A 20269-nucleotide genomic window follows, 5' to 3' on the forward strand; every position below is an offset into this window, starting at 1 on the left:
TAGCTTCTTTCGTGTACAGTGACACAAGGGAAGCTGTCTTGATTTCTAAGGTCCTATTAGCCCTAAAAATTCTATGACCAAATTCTAAATGTTTATGAAAGTTATAGAAATAATAGGAAATTCTCTTCAGTATATTAATTAGCATTTAGAAATCTTGTCTATAACATTTTTAAAATTTTTATTATGAAAATTTTCAAACATGCAAAGTAAAGGATTTTTCACCTATGCTACAGTGACTTCCCTAACTCAGCAATTTATGTTTTAAAACTAGAGGTTTTTGTCAACTAAAGTAAAAGGAAAAACTTCCCAGTTATAGGCAATACCACAAAGCTACCACTGCTAAATTAAATCAAATCTTGCTTTTGGTAATATTTTCAACGGGAGTCATTTTTTTTAATGTTTCACTGAAATAATTTTTAACTTTCAGAAAAGTTGCAAAACTAGTACAGAGAATTTCCTCTTAGCTTCCCCTTTACTTAACCACAATACATTAGCAAAATCAGGAAATTAACATGGATTCAGTGCTATTAACCATTCTGCACATCTTAACTTTAATGTCACCAGTTGCCATGTTGATGTCCTTTTCCAGCACACCATCAAATTCAGCATCCAACATTGTAATTTAGTTGTCTCCTTCAATCTGTGACAGTTTATCATCTTTCTTGTTTTTCATGACTTTAACACTTTTGAAGATAACTGGCCAATTATTGTAGAATATCCCTCAATTTGGGTTTGTCTGATGTTTTCCCCTGATCAGATTGAGGCTACACATATTTGGAAAAATACCACATAAGTGATGTTGCGCCCTTCTCAGTTATCAGGAGGTGCATGACATTGGTCTCACTGCTGGGGATATTAACTTGGATCACTTGGTTAAGGTGGGGTCTATGTTTTTCCACTATAAAGTTACTGTTTTTCTGTCCATAATTACGAAGTGTCTCATTGGGAGGGAAATATTAGGAAACTATGGAAATAACCTCTTTTATATCACACCTTCACACACTAACTTTAGCACCCTTGAATGAATGATTTTTGTATGCAACAGTTATTACTGTGGTATATAATTTGCCTAATGGTGACTTTTCTATTTCCACTGTTTCTTCTACATTTAATTAGAGTTCTGCTGTAAGGAAGAACTGCCTCTTCTCCCCTGTTTGTTTATTCACTTGTTTACACCAGTATTGACCCATGGATATTGTTTTATTCTGTAGGTTATTGTTCATTAATATTCTTGTTGCTCAGATTGTCCTAGATTTGGAGATTGAAAATTCCTTCAGCTTGGCTCCTTTGTCCTTTCAACACTGTTTCTTGAGCACATGCTTGCTTTGGACACCACTGGATGTTCAGGGTTTATTTGGTTAATTTTCCTGCCCCAGGTGTAGAATCAGCCATTTCTCTAAGGAGCTCTGATTCCTTTTCCTGGAGAATGGTATTTAGAAATGAAGATTTGGGTGCTAGGTATACTCATGCTATGGAATGTTATTGCTTCTAGAAGCTCTTAAGAGGTCCAGGAAATACATGTACTTCAATGTGCATCTGTACATATCTATGTATACTTCTGTATTAGTATGTGAATATGTATTAACTCATTATTGACTAGAAACATACTAATACATTTTCTGTTACCTGAACTTTATTGACCAGAGACTTTTCAAGATTTATTTATAAATTGCTGGCCACAGGTGTTAGTTTCTGCTGAAATCCCCTGGTCAATAATACGTTAAAAACTATGGGTACGTACTGACACTTTCAGTTTCACCCCATCACAGATTTGTTTTAGCCTTCTCTCTGCTTCTTTGAAACTGCTTTCTCCTACAGTGAGAAACCTGGCTCTCATTATCCACAGTATATTTATTTATTTGCTTAATCATAGTATACACAGAAAGCAGTTTCAGAATTGCTAACCCATACCCCTCCAATATTCTTGCCTGGGAAATCCAATGGACAGAAGAGCCTGGAGGGCTACAGTCCATCGGGTCGCAAAGAGTCGGACATGAATGAGTGACTGAATGCACACACACACACACACACACACACGCACGCACGCACGCACCGCCCCCCGCCCGCCCCCGTGAAAAACAGATTTCCTAAGTAGAATGTATCTTGAAAGTAGTTCCTTTTGTCCTGAGCCTGTCATACACTGAAAATACTACTCTCCAACTTAAGTTAGTTCTTTCATTTTCATTCCCTTCGTTGTGGTTATGTTCCTCACTTGTAATACAGTTAAGTTCATCTGTTATGTTTGCCTTCCATTGGCGTTCCCCTCACACTCTGGTTGGTTTTAATTATTTGTTTTTGGGGTATATGAAACATTACCATGATTCTAGATGATATAAAAAGACACACTCAGAAGTGTTATCCCCCTCATCCTACTAACCTGTCCCATTACCTCATTATTTCCACTCTGTTCCTAAATTTCTGCCTCTTATAAGTAGCCAGTCTCATTAATTCTTGGTTTATTCTTGTATTTTTTTTGCAGAAAAGAGCAGATATATTAATTTTTTCTTATAATCCCTTTTTGCATGAAGGATAATATTCTATCTTATTCTATCTAATATTCTATCAATATTCTATATTGATATATATTATATATTGTATAATATATTGATAGAATAGTAGAGATCAATCAGTTCAGTTCAGTTGCTCAGTCGTGTCCAACTCTTTGCGACCCCATGAATCACAGCATGCCAGGCCTCCCTGTCCATCACCAACTCCCGGAGTTCACTCAGACTCATGTACATCGAGTCGGTGATGCCATCCAGCCATCTCATCCTCTGTTGTCCCCTTTTCCTCCTGTCCCCAATCCCTCCCAGCATCAGAGTCTTTTCCAATGAGTCAACTCTTCGTATGAGGTGGCCAAAGTACTGGAGTTTCAGCTTTAGCATCATTCCTTCCAAAGAACACTCAGGACTGATCTCCTTTAGAATGGCCTGGTTGGATCTCCTTGCAGTCCAGGGGACTCTCAAGAGTCTTCTCCAACACCACAGCTCAAAAGCATCAATTCTTCAGCACTCAGCTTTCTTCACAGTCCAACTCTCCCATTCATACATGACCACAGGAAAAACCATAGCCTTGACTAGACAGACCTTTGTTGGCAAAGTAATATCTCTGCTTTTCAATATGCTATCTAAGTTGGTCATAACTTTCCTTCCAAGGAGTAAGCGTCTTTTAATTTCATGGCTGCAGTCACCATCTGCAGTGATTTTGGAACCCAGAAAAATAAAGTCTGCCACTGTTTCCCCATCTATTTGCCATGATATATATCTATATATATATAGAGAGAGATATCTATATATTAGATGTATATTATTATCTATATTATCTATAATATATATCTACATATTGATATCTAATATTCTATCAACATGCTATATTGATATATAATATTCCATATAGAATTCTATCTATTCTATAATATTCTAATATATTCTGTGAATAGAATTTTTGATATATTGGAATAATCTTTTATATAATTTTATTCTTTTCTGTCTCTAAATATATTAAGAAAAGGCAATGACTAATTTTTTTGTCTCTCTTGTTAGTCTGTATTTTCCTGGGGAATTTTAGAGTAAATGGTTTATTCTTTTTTATCCCAGAAGCCCTTTTGGGTTTTCTGGAACAAATCAATTTTATAAAAATTTGTTGTATTGTCAGTTGTCAAGGTTAAGGTGTTCCGCTCTCCCTCTGTGAAACCTATATGAAGCTCTTTGCAACTCTGTGTGGGAGGAGGACAGAAGGTTGACTCAGAAGTGGTCCCTGTCAGAAACCAAGATCACCTTGTTCCTTTTAAAGTCTTCTCAGTCTTGTCTTGACTGATGTGCCTTTTTTGCAGCATCACTATAGACTATTCAAAACCGAGTAGAAATCCTAGAACTAAGGTCAGTTGTGAAAGAAAAACTACAGACAATGATCATCCATTATAATGTGTCATTATAGATATACAAGAGGGACTGAGTTTCTGTCATTTCTGTATAAAGGTACAATGAATAGTCAGGGGAAGGGGCCCACAGGCTTCAGAAGTGATAGACACGAATTTTGAATCTCAGAACCACTACTTGATATTTTTATGACTTTAGACAAGTTCCTTAATCACCTTGAGCATCCATCTTTCTCATCTGTAAAATGAGAAGAAGAATTTTTTACCCCCACAGATTGTTGTGACAGTTAAGAAAGGTGCTTAGAATGTGGCAGACACTTAATTTCTTTATCTTCTATATTATGTTTATAGCATATGTTTTGCTGTCTTTAAATAGATTTAAGGAAATAAACCCTAGACTTCTCTTTCCCTTATACTCTCCAGCCAATCCATTAGCAAATCATTTTCCTTTACCAGGGTTGATCTGGAACCCATAATCAGTTTGTCTTTGGTAACAGTCTTTAAAATAATTATATACCTTCTTAGTAATCTTACCTAATCATATTTCTCCAGGATTTTTGTTGGTTGGTTTTTTGAAGAACAAAGTTATGGATGGAATCAAAAGGCTTATATTGAATTGTGATCTTTTGCTTCCTTTTAATGGTTTCTTTGTGGAAGACAGAATTGCACATTAATTTGACAGAACTTAATCTTTCTCAAAGAAATTGTGATATTTTACTCCCTCTGTCAGGATCCTAATGGTTGCAGATCAATAGATCCTGTTCCAGTGTGTGTTTTTATGTCAATTAAGATGACCATCTTGTAATTTTTATGCAATGCTGTCCTTTTTCCATTAAAGAAAAGTTACTGTGTTCTAAGGTCCTCTAATTGACATTATCATGATGACTGATACTTTAGTCATCATACTTTAGTTTCATTGCCAGTAGTGGCTACATTGTTACTTTTAAGCTTTATTTTCTTAGAAAAACCAATTGACTGACATACAGCTCTGAAGAGCTACCAGCTCCTCTTCCCCCACCTCCCATCTCTCACCTCTTCTGATTTGTTAACTTTGTGCTTGGAGTAGGTACATCAAAATGCTCTCTGAGTTAAACTAACTCTTGCCTCACAGTACTTTCAACCACATCTGAATGCAGAGTACAGACAGTCGGCAGTATTTTCAAATGTGGAAATTTCAACAGAGTGATCTACAGGGAGTTGAGTTGTTGGGAGTACCTTTCCCCCTCACCTTCTTTCCCTCCATGAATCCCACTGAAATGAGAGTTGGGGAAGGGAAGGGGATGGATGGAGAATGATTTCAAAAAAGAGGAAGAAATCCATGTTAGTGGTAGAAAACAGGAAAACTTCAAGAAGTACGTCAAAAATTATGAAGAATTTCTGGAATATGTAGATAAAATTGGACTGATGGAAACTAGACTCAGGAAACCCAACCCACAACAGGTGTAAAGACCTCTGCAGAGCTACATACTGTTCTTTTCCACAAACTTGGGCAGAACTCCAAGCTTGGTTAGCTGGTGCAAGGGAGCCAAAGCAGGCTATGGGGCAATCATCAGGGTTGTTATAAAACAATACTGGATGCTTGGGGCTGGTGCACTGGGACGACCCAGAGGGATGGAATAGGGAGGGAGGAGGGAGGAGGGGTCAGGATGGGGAACACATGTATACCTGTGGCGGATTCATTTTGATATTTGGCAAAACTAATACAGTTATGTAAAGTTTAAAAATAAAATAAAATTTAAAAAAATTAAAAACAAACAAACAAACAAAAAAAACAATATGGAACCGCTGGGCCAGCAAGCCTCTTATGTAGCAAGTTCTCAACTTTGGCTGAATTTAGAATTACCTGAGGAGCTTTTAAAATCCTGATGCCCAGGTCTCAGTCCAGACCAGTTAAATAAGAATATTAGATCTCAAAGGATGGAACTCCAGGCATAAGGATTTTTTTTTAAAAAACTCCCCAAGTGATTCTACTTTGCAGCCAGGGATTCAGAATTACTACTGTAGGGCTTGGCTGTGACTTTTGCTCCCAGACTAAAGTCACTAAGGCTAGATTTCTAAAATAAAATAGGGATCTGCCTCGGAAGATTCCATGTGTTAGGACTTGGACTGCAGAATAAGAACATAAAGTACCTTTGAACTTTGAAAACAGATTTGAAGGGGGGAAAAAGTGAAAGAGCGACTCTGCCCAACAGTAAATAAGCTGAAGTGTCTTGTTCCTGAAGTAAAACTTTCTCCTACATCACCAGTGGAAAAAGGTGTCCTCAGCCTTCCTGTGCACATCATCTCAGCACATAGTAAATGCTCAATAAATATTTGTGGACTCTTCACCCAGAGATCCCCATGATCAACCCACCCCTCTTGGGAAAAGGTTTACCTAATCCAAGGCCTTAGAAAACCTGTGCCAGCTAACTAAACTCACTTGATCTTTCTGAATCCTTCCTTTATAATATGGCCAAATAATACAGAATCCTCAGCAGATTCTGAAACAGAAACACTCAGATAGACTTGTCTAAGTATTCAAAATACTAAGAAATAGAAGAGAACTTTCAAAATACTAATTACTATCTTCAGAGATATTTAAAACAGGATATTGAATTCATGACTCAAGATCAGCTTCTCTGAAAATGAAGAAGATAAGAAAGTATGTGTAAATTAAGAATGTGATTATCAAAACTGGAATACCAAGGAAGGATTGAAAAGCAAAATGGACAGTCTCAGAATCCTGAATTAGTGATACAAAAGATGGTAAAGAATATCTCAGAACACAGAGAAAAAAACCCAAAGAGATGAAAAATTAATCAAGGATAGGTAATATGTATCTTCCTAGAGGAAGAGAGAAGAATCTTAAGGTTGAAAGGGCCAGTTGATAGTGGCACAGGAGTGCATTTTCACCTAGATACATCCTGATGAAATTCCTCCCTCCCTCTTTCTTTTTTCTTTTCTTTCCTTTCAGTTGAAGTATAATAGACTTAAAATACTGGTTTCAGATTGGGTTGGCCAAAAAGTTCATTCAGCAAGCTGATACTGAATGAACTTTTTGGCCAACCCAATACATTAACAAAATGATCACTATGGTAAGTGTAGTTACCATCTGTCATCATACAGGGTTATTACAGTATTACTGACTGTATTCCCTATGCTGTACATTATATCCCTGACATTTATTTTCTAACAAAGTTTGTACCTCTTTATCTCCCTCAGCTATTTCACTTATCCCCACTCCCGTCTGGCATCCCTGTTGATTTCTGTATCTGTGACTCTGCTTCTGTTTTGTTAGACTTGTTTATTTGCTTTGTTTTTTAGTTTTCACATGTACATGAAATGAGATGGTATTTGTCTTTTTCTGACTTACTTTACTTAGCATAAATACACTCTATGTCCATCCATGTTGTCATAAGTGGCAAGATTTCATTCTTTTTATGGCTGAGTAGTATTCCATTGTGTTTATATCTGCTGAAATTTCTTAATTCCATTACTTAAAATTTTGCATGCTTCCAAAACTGTGCAAAGGACTAAGAATCAGAATGACCTTGTGAAACTACATACGAAAAGACGTTTTGAGCATTGTCCATGAGTATTTTGAACCTAAAATTCTATCCCCAGCCAAATTCCCACTTAACTATAAGAACAAAATTAACTATTGGGAGTATGCAGACTTGTGCCCTTTTTGGGGGGGGGGGAAATAGGATATACTATAACATCACAAAAGATAAAGCCAAGAAGTGAAGACTCAGCCATAAGAAACATCAGTGAGCATAAAAGTAATTTCCATACCAGGACAGCTGAAGTTGGGATCCCTGAAATGGTAGAACTAATGTTAAAAATAGTAATTGTTTAACAGTCTGGGTCATTTTAACAAAATGAGATGCAGATGGGAAATGAAGGAAAATGAGAGGAAGGAAATTGGCTAAAATGATTTTCTTATTCAGATTCTGCCGATTAGTTCACTTCATTTCAGTCGTGTCCAACTCTTCGTGACCCCATGGACTGCAGCATGCCCCTGTCCATCACCAACTCCCGGAGCTTGCTCAAACTCATGTCCATCAAGTCACTGATGCCACCCAACCATCTCATCCTCTTTTGTCCTCTTTTCCTCCTGCCTTCAATCTTTCCCAGCATCAGGGTCTTTTCAAATGAGTCAGTTCTTCACATCAGGTGGCCAGAGTATTGGAGTTTCAGTTTCAGCATCAGTCCTTCCAATGAACACCAGGACTGATTCCTTTAGGATTGACTGGTTTGATCTCCTTGCAGTCCGGGGACTTTCAAGAGTCTTCTCCAACACCACAGTTCAAAAGCATCAATTCTTCGGCGCTCAGCTTTCTTCACAGTCCAGCTCTCACACCACAGCTCTGACTAGATGGGCCTTTGTCAGCAGTGTAATGTCTTTTTAATATGCTGTCTGGGCTGGTCAGAGCTTTTCTTCCAAGGAGCAAGCCTCTCTCAATTTCATGGCTGCATCATCTGCAGTGATTTTGAAGCCCCCAAAAATAAAGTCTCTCACTGTTTCCACTGTTTCCCCATCTATTTGCCATGAAGTGATGGGACTGGATGCCATAATGTTAGTTTTTTGAATGCTGAGTTTTAAGCCATCTTTTCCACTCTCTTCTTTCACTTTCATCAAGAGGCTCTTAAGTTCCTCTTCACTTTCTGCCGTAAGGGTGGTATCATCTGCATATCTGAGGTTATTGATATTTCTCCCAGCAATCTTGATTCCAGCTTGTGCTTCATCCGGCCTGGCATTTCACATGATGTACTCTGCATATAAGTTAAATGAGCAAGGTGACAATATACAGCCTTCCCAATTTGGAACCAGTTCGTTGTTCCATGTCTGGTGCTAACTCTTGACCTGCATACAGGTTTCTCAGGAAGAGGTTGAAATTAGTTCACATTGATAAATATGTGTGTGTGTGTGTGTGTGTGTGTGTTAAATGATTTGTTCAAAATTTAATTTTAGGTGCCAATAAGAATAGTATGTAGAACTTCCAAACCACCAGCATGAAGTGGACAAGTAAAGGAACAAGGAAAATTTGACTGAACTAGTAAAGGTAATAAAGGAAAAATAACAAGAAAACATTATATAGGAAATAAAAAATAAGATGGTAGGAATAAAATCAAAGTCATCTATCACAAAAAATATGAATGAGGTAAAGTCACCTATTAAAGGCAGAAATTCTCACGAGGTTAACACAAAGATGACAACAAAATATAGGTATGTGTTCCTTATAAATAATACATATGTTCTTTATAAATAGCACCAAAAACCAAAGTGAAAGAAAGTGAAGTCATGCAGTCATGTCCGACTCTTTGTGACCCTGTGGACTACCAGGCTCTTCCGTCCATGAGATTCTCCAGGCAAGAATACTGGAGTGGGTTGCCATTTCCTTCTCCAGGGAGTCTTCCCGACCCAGGGATTGAACCCAGGTCTCCCGCATTGGAGGCAGATGCTTTAACCTCTGAGCCACCAGGGAAGCCAAAAACCAAAATGGTCCAAAAATTGAAAATAGAGGAAGGATTTAATGTATGCCCGTGTTGAAATCTGATAGAGCTATCATTAAAGAAATGCAGATCAAAATTACAATGAAGTATCACCTCACACCAGTCAGAATGTCAATTATTTAAAAAATCTACAGACAATAAGTGCTGGAGAGGATGTAGAGAAAAGGGGACCCTCTTGCATGTTGGTGGGAATATAAACTAATACAACCACTATGGAGAACAGTATGGAGGTTCCTTAAAAAGCTAGGAATGGAACTACTACCATATGACTCAACAGTCCCATTGCTGGGCGTATACCCTGAGAAAACCATAACTGAAAGAGCCACACGGACCCCAGTGTTCACTGCAGAGCTTTTCACAATAGCTAGGACATGGAAGCGACTTAGATGTCCATCGACAGATGAATGGATACAGAAATGTGGTACATATATGCAATGGAATATTACTCAGCCATAAAAAAACACATTTGAGTCAGTCCTAATGAGGTGGATGAACCTAGAGCTTATTGTTCATCCACCTAGAGCCTATTGTACAGAGAGGTAAGTCTGAAAGAGAAAGACATGTAGTATATTAACACGTGTGTGTGGAATCTAGAAAGATGGTGCTGATGAACCTGTTTGCAGGGCAGCAGTGCAGACGCAGACAGAACAGACTTGCAGATGCAGCGGGCTAAGAAGAGGGTGGGACGAACGGAGAGGGAAGCATGGAAACCTGTGTATTACCATATGTAAACTAGCCAGGGGGAATCTGTGTGACACAGGGAGCTCAACCCAGTGCTCTGTGACAACCTGGTGGGGTGGGGCGGGGTGGGGCGGGGTGAGAGCTGGGAGGGAGTTTCAAGAGGGAGGGGACATGTGTATACCTGTGGCTGATTTATGTTGATGCATGGCACAAACCAGCACAATACTGTAATTACCCCCAATTAAAAATTCTTTAAAAAAAGAAATCTGATAGAACTATGAGGGTTTTTCTGGTTTTGTTTGTTTTTCACATGCTTTAATGCCCTAGCAAATTTTGTCCAATAAGAGAGAGCAGTTCTTGAAACCATTTTATTAGATATTTTCACAAAATAATGTTGTATGGTACCTGGGTCTAGAGCTTCCCTGGTAGCTCAGCTGGTAAAGAATCCGCCTGCAATGTAGGAGACCCCGGTTCAATTCCTGGGTTGGGAAGATCCCCTGGAGAAGGGATAGGCTACCCACTGCAGTATTCTTGGGCTTCCCTAGTGGCTCAGATGGTAAAGAATCCTGCAATGCAGGAGACCTGGGTTGGGAAGATCCGCTGGAGGGCATGGCAACCCACTCCAGTATTCTTGACTGGAGAATCACATGGACAGAGGAGCCTGGTAGGCTACAGTCCATGGGGTCACAAAAAGTCTGACGTGACTGAGCGACCAAGCACAGCACCTGGGTCTAAAATGGATAGTGTTTATTCTTTCAGATATTTCCATTTTACATAGCTCTAAAGGCCACCTTATGCAAAGAGTTGACTCATTGGAAAAGACTCTGATGCTGGGAGGGATTGGGGGCAGGAGGAGAAGGGGACGACAGAGGATGAGATGGCTGGATGGCATCACCGACTCTATGGACGTGAGTTTGAGTGAACTCCAGGAGTTGGTGATGGACAGGGAGGCCTGGCATGCTGCAATTCATGGGGTTGCAAAGAGTTGGACACGACTGAGAGATTGAACTGAACTGAAAGGCTGCTTAGTCACTCAGTCGTGTCTGACACTTTGTGATTTCATGGACTGTAGCCTGCCAGGTTCCTCTGTCCATGGGGATTCTCCAGGCAAGAATACTAGAGTGGGTTGCCATGCCTTCCTCCAGGGGATCCTCCCAACCCAGCGATTGAACCTAGGTCTCCCACATTGCAGGCAAATTCTTTACCGTCTAAGCCACAAGGGAAGCCCATATAGCTCTAAAAGTTATCTTCAAATCTTCAGGTAGAGTAAAATCTTAGTAGAAAATAATCTTTTTGTTATTTAAAAAATTCAGCCAATGGACCATTTATTTTAGAATAGTATTAAAAACAAAAGCTGCATATCAGTGAAGAATTTAAATAGCTCTTAAGTTTATTAAAAATAGGAGTTCTAATATATTCAAAAGGGAAAATTCCTATAAATGAGTGAAAATTACTGTTTTCCTTAATGCCCTGTTTTCAGATTAATCATTAAGTAAATATTTACTTTCTGGCCCTGAACTGTGTGTTGTACACACAGTTAGACACACTGCGAGGTACAAAAGCGTAAGAGATTGCCTTTGCCTGCTTTGAATTTTATTCACATTTTGACAGCACTCTCTGTGGAGCTATTAACTGGTTTCTCATACCAAGTTCTAATTTTTGTTTAATCTGGTATAATTTACCACTCATTGCAGGAAAATAATCATAGCTAACGTTCATTGAGTTCATCTCTGTGTAGCCGCACATAATAGTGTTTTCACATAGTAGCTGCCCTGACATATAAATGAGTAGATGTCAAGTATTGGGCTAAAAGCTTTAATTCAGTACCTAATTTAATCCTGTCAACAGTTAGCTAACATTGTTTCCCTAATGTATAGATGAGGAAACTGATCTTTGGATAATTTAAATGACCTTGCCTAAAGCCACAATTAAGTGACTGAATGGGACAGGAATCCAGCAGTGACTCAAGTGCTATACTAGTGTGAAGAGGAGAGAGTGGTGAGTTTTGTTGGTGTAGAATGTATTGCTGTGTGTATGCTTCCTGTTTAGACTAAGACATATAACCATTCTTCTGTTCAAGCAGCCAGGCTCCATGCCCGCTCTCAGCTAGCTTCTGTCCCTCAGTGCCTTGAGCAGCCTTCCAGAGGGGGGAGTTGACTGCCGTGCCTGAGGGGAGCAGTTTCTCTTCTGCTCAGTGATTAATATGCCTCTCCTGATTTGAGAAACCCATCTCTGGATCTGCCTCTTCAGGGGGTCATTAAGATCCCACTGTCTCTTGGGTGCTCTGCTCTGTTAGGCAGGAAACGCAGGCAGAGAGAAACTCCCTTAGCATGAAGTAGGCAGCAGAGAAAACCCTTGCTGAGTGGGAGTAACCTGTCACAACCTGGTTTTCTCTGGCTAAATGGCCAGTCTTGTCTAGTAGTAATGCCATTACAACATTCCCATTCAGATCCCCATGACCCAGTAATTGTTTTGGGAATGAGTGCAAAGCTATCAGACACCAACTACTATAATTAGAAAAGAGAAAAACACTCACCAGAGCTAACGTCTTTAGGCTGGAGGGATTACAGCACTTTTAAATTTTTTTTAAGGTTATGGGGCCTCTTTCTCAGTTTTGCTTCCTAAAATACAAATTATACCCAAAATGCAAGTTTTTCAATTCTTGCATTCCAGTGTTTTTTTTTTTCTTTCCTTACTGCAGTGCACTCTTTCCTTTCCCCCCCTATTTTAATCGGAGTACAAATTGCTGTCAGCACATCGAGTTCATGTGCCAGCCACATTCAGAACAGGGTGTTCTGTGCTCTTCAAAACAAAATTGCTCTAGGGCAGTAAGAGAACAATAAGTCAGAGCTCCAGTTTAAGTGATGTTTTGCAGCAGACCAGGCTCACTTGATGTGGTTACACTCGGATTTTGCAGGGAGGTTCGGGTAATTCAGTTTGGTTTGATTTCGTGGGGTTTGGAGGATCTCCCCCCTTTAAGTTACGTAGACTTGAAGTTAAGAGAAAATGTTGTCCCTTTCTAACTTGTGTATTTCTTTCTCTCCCCAAAAAAAGCCCTAAGTAGAAGCATCCTGTATGTACTTTTATTCTCTTTGGGCACGTCATAGATCATTTACTTCCCGTAAATCAGGCTGGTTGGAATTAGCAACAGACCTCCTGAGCCCTAGAGGCCGAGCTCCCAGTGAGTCATGATGGTTATTATTAAATATTTATTAAATGAGTATTTGCACTAAGTGATACAAGGTCAAAAGCAACCACAGGTCTTCCACAGCCAGAGCTGCCATGGTTTTCTTTGGTAGCAATTGTTGAGACAATTTTTTAAAAAACAGTTATGTGGGAGCCAGACATGTCTGCATCTGTCCCCATGATGGGGGACCGGGGCCCTGCTGTGGCGATCCGCAGGCATTTCTGTAGCTCCAGGATGGGGTGTGAGTTCTCATCAGCTGTCACATGAAACATGTCACACCAGTGTTCCAATTTTAGAAACCAGTTAACCTAGCGATAGGGTTTGCTAGTAGATGTAAACAATCATTGGGCTCTCTACTAGCTAAGGCTGTAACACCTCCTCTTGCATTGACATTCCAGATAATGTCAATATTAAAAGGTTTTATATACACACACAGACTGCTGTGTGTGTGCGCACATGCATATCAGTTTATCAGTTTAAGATTTTGTGGTACTATAGTGCTTGTTCAGGTTCAACCTAAAAGAGATTTAATAGAAAAAAAAGATTAGTTCCTCTATAAGGTAGTAAGTGTTTGTAAGCATTATTGCAAATGTTTCCCTATTGGGTGGCTAAAACACTGGTTCTCCCAGTATTATCTCTCTTAGACCAGCTGCGGTGAACTTTTTTTTTCCTTTCTTAATTTAATTATAATTTGACTTGAACTTTTTTTTTTTTTGCTTGCTTGCTTCACTTATCTTTCCCAACATGTTTATTAGTAGCCAGTCTTTTCTTTCCCTAACATAAAGGGTTGTCACATGTAAGGAGAATTTCTGAAATCATTTATAGAATCTTAAGATCAAGTATATGCATCAAGCTGAAAATCAGCCTAGGAAACTGACACACAGGCAGGAATCTTTCACAGAGTGTCTGGATTTCCTGTTTTGAAAACACATTCAAAGTTGATCAACCTAAAACCACAACGAATGTACTGATAGCTTCCTCCCCCACTAAATGTTCTCTCCTTCAGGGAGGAAAACACTTCTAACAATAAACCTCACACAGAAAAAGTTGTGAGCTACTAGGATCATAAATCTCAATGCCTGAGATGTGCTACAGTACGTGGGCTGAAATTCACTTTGCTCAGCAAATCTTTTTTTCATGAAAAGTGTCATCACACTAGTCTAAATTTCTTAGGCAAATTTTAAAATATATAAGAACATAAACTTTTTAGAACTCTCAAATCCTTTAGAAATACGAGCTTTTACTCTAGTAAAAAAAAAATATCTTAAAAAAAAAAAAAATATTACTTGGCTGTGCCAGGGCTTAGTTGCAGCATGCAGACAGACATTTAGTTCCCTAACCAGGGATGGAACCCAGGCTGCCTGTACTGGGCGCACGGTCTTAGCCACTGGACCACCAGGGAAGTCCCTCTAGTAAAAATATCTTAAGCTTAGAATTTCCTACAGAATCTCTCAGGTGTGTACGTATTTGAAAATAATAAAGTTGAATTTATTTGGGACTGTTTCCGAGAGAACTTTCACCGTGCTGCAAGCTAAGTTGTATTTTACATAGAACGTTCCAAAGGTGAGTTAATTGAGAGTCATCTGTATCGAACAGAACAAAATTCCTCTATTCCAGCTCCACTCTGAGAGCCAGTCTAGCTGTTGCCCCTGTTTAGAGGGTCTGACTCAAATCAGGCCTTCTCTAGTTTGGCCCAAGTGTCTGGCTCCATCCTGTATCTGTGATGGGAACAAATCAGGATGGTATTAATCCTAGTGATTAGAAAAGGGTAGAGAACTTGAAAGCACAAATGTCCATGTGACATTTTGGCCCCTAGTATCTATGCCACTGCTGTTTACTCTTCAGGGTTTCTCCCATTTCCTAGGCCTGGGCTAAAGGTAACCTGATCAAATTACAGGAATTAGCTTTGAAACTAGTTTCTGGTCTGTGTCGAGAGTTACGTTACTGGGTCATAGAACTAATAGAGTTTTAGAGTTTCAAAGGAGCTTTGAGATTCAGAAGTTGAAAAGTATACATTGGAATTGAATTTGTATTTGGAACGTAACTGTCTCATGGAACGGGTGTAACAGAACAAGTTATGTTTAGTCTCTAAAGCAAATTATTGATCTAAAGTAAAGTAGCCCAACCTCGTAGAAAAGAAGCATTTTAGGAATTCATTACATTTGAATCGAGGCCATTATATTACAGAAGCAGGAATAAAGAATTTTTTATGAAAGATAAATTATTATATTGCTTTTTGGCTGCTGTGCTGTCGTGCAAACCATCCATTTTTCTTACTGAGTCAAAGACCTAAATGGAAAGGAATGAATATCCTTAATACTAAACATAGTTGGAAAGTTTCAGAGAATTGTTTATCCCAGAAGGAAAAGTCTAACCAATCAAGAGGAAAATACATATCTATATGCATTTTTTCCTATATTATACTAACATAAAGCCACTTATCTAATATGAAATTACCCTGAAAATGAGCTGAGTTTGAGTGCAGTGGCTAAGTAGGCCCTGAGAAATTGACCTCTTAACATATCTGAGGAGGTGGCTGAGAAATTTGATTTTTCAAGTTATTGTAGACTTGATTCCATCACATTTTACATTTATTATTCTACTAAGGGATTACAGCTGTGTTAGTTATTGATGATGTTGCCTTTGGCTTTTCCATTTTATTTAAACGTTTGTGAATGAGGTTAAAGCTCTTAAAAAAGAGCTTCTGTATTCAGTTAACCCTCGTATATCACTGGAGAAATAGCCATTCAGTTGTTTTTCAACCCAGACATCTGAAGCCAAGAAGATGTTTAAGCCTTTATCTACTTGGTATTAAATTTGTGGCATTTTGATAATTACCTACTAAATAGTTTTTCTTGTGTTACAGTAGAGGATATCTCTGTCAGCTTAAGTTAGAACTGTTTCCACTTTATTATCTGCTAAACTATCTTATTCATACAGTTACAGTAATTTTTAAGTTTAAACTTAAAACAGAAATAAATATGATTGCGCTTAAATTTCCCAACTGGGTGGACTAAGCTTCAACAGGACATAATGCATATGTCTCCAGATGCAAAGAAGAAGGGACTACTTTTATACTTTTATACTCTTTTATCACGGCCCTACATTAGCCAGTCACAAGGAGCAGCTCTGCTGACTGTCCTGTCTCCCCTCTCTCAGTCCACCTGGAAGGCCGCTGTGGTGGAAGGACGTTTGATTGCAGAGATGTGGGGTTCATCGTTGGTGAAGGAGAAGACCACGACATTCCAATCGGAATCGACAAAGCCCTGGAGAAAATGCAGCGTGAGGAACAATGTATTTTATATCTTGGACCACGGTAAGCAGTGTACTGGTTCAGTACACAGTGACTGACGTTATCTAAAGAACAGGGATACACTTGTTTTTTCAATCAGCATTTTGCTATTTTCAGTGAAGTTAATGCCAAGAGTGGAAACAATTAATTAAATCAGGCTACAGTTACGGTGAGTTAATGGGGCTTATAATATTACAGAGGTTTGTAAGCCTGTTCACTTGATTGATGTGTGTTCAGGGTAGGACTGACAGGCAGTTTTGCCGGCCATGTTGCCAAGACAGGAAGCTCTTGCCCCTTCTCCCTTTTTCTCTGAATTAGGCTGGAGGCAGTAAAATGTGGGGGCTGGAAGTAGAAGCAACATTTGGATGATTTATTACCACTTGAATCTGTGCCACCTGTTCTTATACAGACTCTCTGAAAAAAGAGTGCTCTTCCTGGATCTAAAGGCAGAGGAGATGACTCATTTTTGCCTAAATTTTTCCCATCATAAGGATATCCATTAGCACTTCCAAGCTTAGAACTATCAGGCACTAACAGTCTTTCTTGTGAAAACATGTTTGGTATTATTTTTAGACCTAAAATTATACCGTGGATCTAACCCTTCTATCTTGAGAAATGGACCCTTGAGAGAAACCAGGGTGTTTTGATTCTATTTGTGTGAAAGTGCATCTGCTTATCTCGTGTCTCTTCTCTCCCTGGATCCTTGGGTTTCAGTCAGTAGGATTTTGAGTTACTGGGAATCCTGATGACCTGCACTTGCCAATAGGTATTCTTGTGCCTTTTGTACAATTGCGTGCCTTGTGTAGCCTTAGTCCTAATCCAGTGGCATATTTACCTTTGCCCTGACACTTGAGTCATAATTGTATTTCTCAAGTGATGTTCCAGTCATGCCACTAATCCACTTGAAAAGCCTTGCAAAATGCTCTACATCTCGAACCCTTTAGAGCCTTCACTGAGGCACCTTTTATTTAATACCTTCTTTTTCTCTGCCTTATTCCTTTCTGAACTAGTATATTCCCACCTTTGTGTTTTATTTGCATTTACTATGTAAATAGTAGTATGTACTTCACTCAGATGAATCTAGTTCTCTCTTCTATAAGAAACTATTTTTTAACTCAGGTGGGGCATAGACAGGCCATCTCTTCCATATCTAAGTAATATCTAAGTATTTTTAATCCAGCATCCCAAAGTTACATTAGTTCTAAGCTCATATAAAGAGAGTGGTATTTATGCACATATATTTTCAAATTTAAGTTCCTTGCAGAGGAGTTCTGCATGTATTGTAAACATATAATATTATATGAATCAGTGTATTACGTTTTGACCTAGCTGACAAGCCAGTTGTGGGAACAGATGTCTCAATTGTAATGGGCAGAGAGAAGCCAGAATTACCTTTACATTTATTAATGCAGATGGTTCCTTGTAGGTTTAAATTGTGGTTTTAAAAAAAAGAAACAAAAAAAAACATGCAGCTTACCAGCCGTGTATACTTGACTCTAAGTCTGTTTCCCTTTCTATAAAATGGGGATAGCAGTATCTGCCTCACAGAGTTGTGGAGGACTAAGTAAGAGAAGGCATGTAAGGAGCGTAGCAAAGTGCCTGACACACCCGGACCCTCAGCATATTGGCTGATATTGCTGTCCTGATGACTCTCCAATTTGACTCTCAGACCACAAGGAAAAGGAAACCCTGTTTTAACATGTGGTAGATTTTTCAGGCATAAAAGTAGGCAACAAGTTTTCATGAATTTCTAGGTCTAAAGGTTTTTCATATGTTTTGTGGAAATAGCATGGTTAGAAAGGAACACGTTATTCCTCTTTAAGATGTTGCTTAGTATGTTAAGGAGTCACGAAGTGCAATGCCTGTAACAGGAGACTGCCCACACGTGCACCATGTAAGTAAGATCTGTGTACGTAGAGAATCCGGGCGTGGGGGAGCGTGTGCAGTGAATTCGCTGGTCTTACCAGGTTCCCACTTAACAGACACACTGCAGCTGAGTGTGGCTATAAATATGGCTATTGGAAATATGTGTTTGGTATTACTCTTAGGGTCACCTGTATTTCATTCTCCAAAAGATTTCCAGGGCATATACCTTCTCTTTGATTCTGACAAGACTCCTTGACAGGATGTTTTCATAATAAAGAATTCATAAAACACATCCAGAGAATCCCATTTTCTCACCTCTCATCAGGACAATGTCTTTTAAATATGGTGACTGGTTAATCTTTCTTGTTTTAGGTAAAGTGTGGCTAGTTTTAACTTTTTTCTTCCTTGTCTTCTGTACGGCACCAACCCCAAACAAAAACAGGCTGTCAAGAGCCAGAGTATCTCATTATGAGGCAGTGTGGTTCAAAAACTAAACAATTTTCTGGGACCCACACAGTCTGAATTTAAATCCTGGCTCTACCACTGCCTCTGTGTGACTCTCAGGAAGCACTTCTGAGTCTTAGTTCCTTCATCTGTAAAAAGGGAATAATTGCATGTAAGGTACAGGTGGTTCTTGTGTGCACAGAGGGTATAATGGTCATGAGCAGTCAGTGATCCTCTGCTCTCCGCAGGCACCTGTCAGTTTAAGAACACTGATACTGGATTCCTTCTGTTACTGTAACCCAGCCTGTCTTTTGGTTAAGCCTGAAATTCCATTTGTGGTGGTCTTTCACTTGGGCTCCCCGGGTAGCACAGTGGTAAAGAATCCACCTGCCAGTGCAAGAGATAGTGGGGTCGATCCCTGTGTTGGGAAGATCCTCTGGAGAAGGAAATGGCAGCCCACTCCAATATTCTTGCCTGGAGAATCTCATGGACAGAGGAGCCTGGCAGGCTACAGTCTATGGGGTTGCAAAGAGTCGGACATGACTGAGAATGCATGTCTTTCAATCAGATGAATTTGTGGGTCCTTCCTCACCCAGCCTACTCCAGAGTAAATCAGACAAGCTTCTGTATAATTGGAAGTCAGTTTAGATGCTCCCAAAACAGTTCCCTGGGACTGTGTTCCATATACATCTTCACAGAATAGACTGTACAACTACGCTGTCAGTAAGCACAGTGCTCAGCAAGGACTCACCTGCCTACCTGCATCCCAGCAGTTAAAGAATGTCCTTTATTTACCAGATGGCAGAAACAAAATAGGAGATACAGCAGTCTGAGAGCTCAAAGTAGAAAACTAGTCACCACTTCCTACAGTTGGCCACTGGTAATTATGTCCGCTTTTATTTCTTCGCTGAAGATACCCTTTGCCCTGCTATTAAAACCGCCACACCCCATTCCCACAAGCTTTCAGTCCGTCTCTGTGCCTTCTCTGGCTCCAGCTTCCACTGTCTTGTGTGACAGTGGAGGTATGTGAGTAAACATTTTCTTCCTGAAAAATTCAGGCAGGGAGGAGAGAAGTGGTGCAGACAGCAAGAGATGAGTGTTCCCACTCCAATCCTCTTACCCCAGAGAAAACTGAAGCTATTAACACATCAATCCGGTTTTGGCATCTTTCATCCCATAGCCTGAGTGTTTGAGTTACTAAGTTTTTTGCAATGCCATTCCATATATTAAAGAGAAGTTGGCTTGAAACACATGGGAGTAGAATTATTCCAGGGAACATTTTCCTATTATGCTGGGCATTGTTCTACATGCTGGGAAACCGCTGAACCAGACAGACAAAGCTCCATCAGAATTTCCGTTCTCGTAGACGTGTGCTCCCTCGAATGGCTTGCATTTGTTAAAATCTTAAATGGTCTGAAAAAAACAG

At 39.4% G+C, this 20269-nt stretch overlaps 1 protein-coding gene and 1 long non-coding RNA gene across 13 annotated transcripts in view; one reads left to right on the forward strand and one right to left on the reverse strand.

Moving 5' to 3' along the window:
* The window catches only part of FKBP5 (FKBP prolyl isomerase 5), a 116555-nt gene that overhangs the window by 82912 nt on the left and 13374 nt on the right, over window positions 1-20269 (forward strand). For all 4 annotated transcript variants that reach the window (XM_025271122.3, XM_025271115.3, XM_044930861.2 and 1 more), the window contains one exon: window positions 16401-16557. In XM_025271122.3, the coding sequence (XP_025126907.1) occupies window positions 16401-16557 (157 nt within the window). The remainder of the gene's footprint in view (window positions 1-16400; window positions 16558-20269) is intronic.
* LOC123330160 overlaps window positions 16602-20269 on the reverse strand; it is a 104710-nt gene continuing 101042 nt past the window's right edge. For 5 of the 9 annotated variants that reach the window (XR_006545878.2, XR_006640130.1, XR_006545874.2 and 2 more), the window contains one exon: window positions 20115-20256. This is a non-coding gene — a long non-coding RNA (uncharacterized LOC123330160). Of the gene's footprint in view, window positions 16876-20114; window positions 20257-20269 lie in introns of those variants that run through there. The other 4 variants (XR_006545870.2, XR_006545869.2, XR_006545875.2 and 1 more) reach the window with 1 other exon arrangement.

This window comes from Bubalus bubalis, chromosome 2 (genome assembly GCF_019923935.1).
Source record: "Bubalus bubalis isolate 160015118507 breed Murrah chromosome 2, NDDB_SH_1, whole genome shotgun sequence".
NCBI lineage: Eukaryota > Metazoa > Chordata > Mammalia > Artiodactyla > Bovidae > Bubalus > Bubalus bubalis.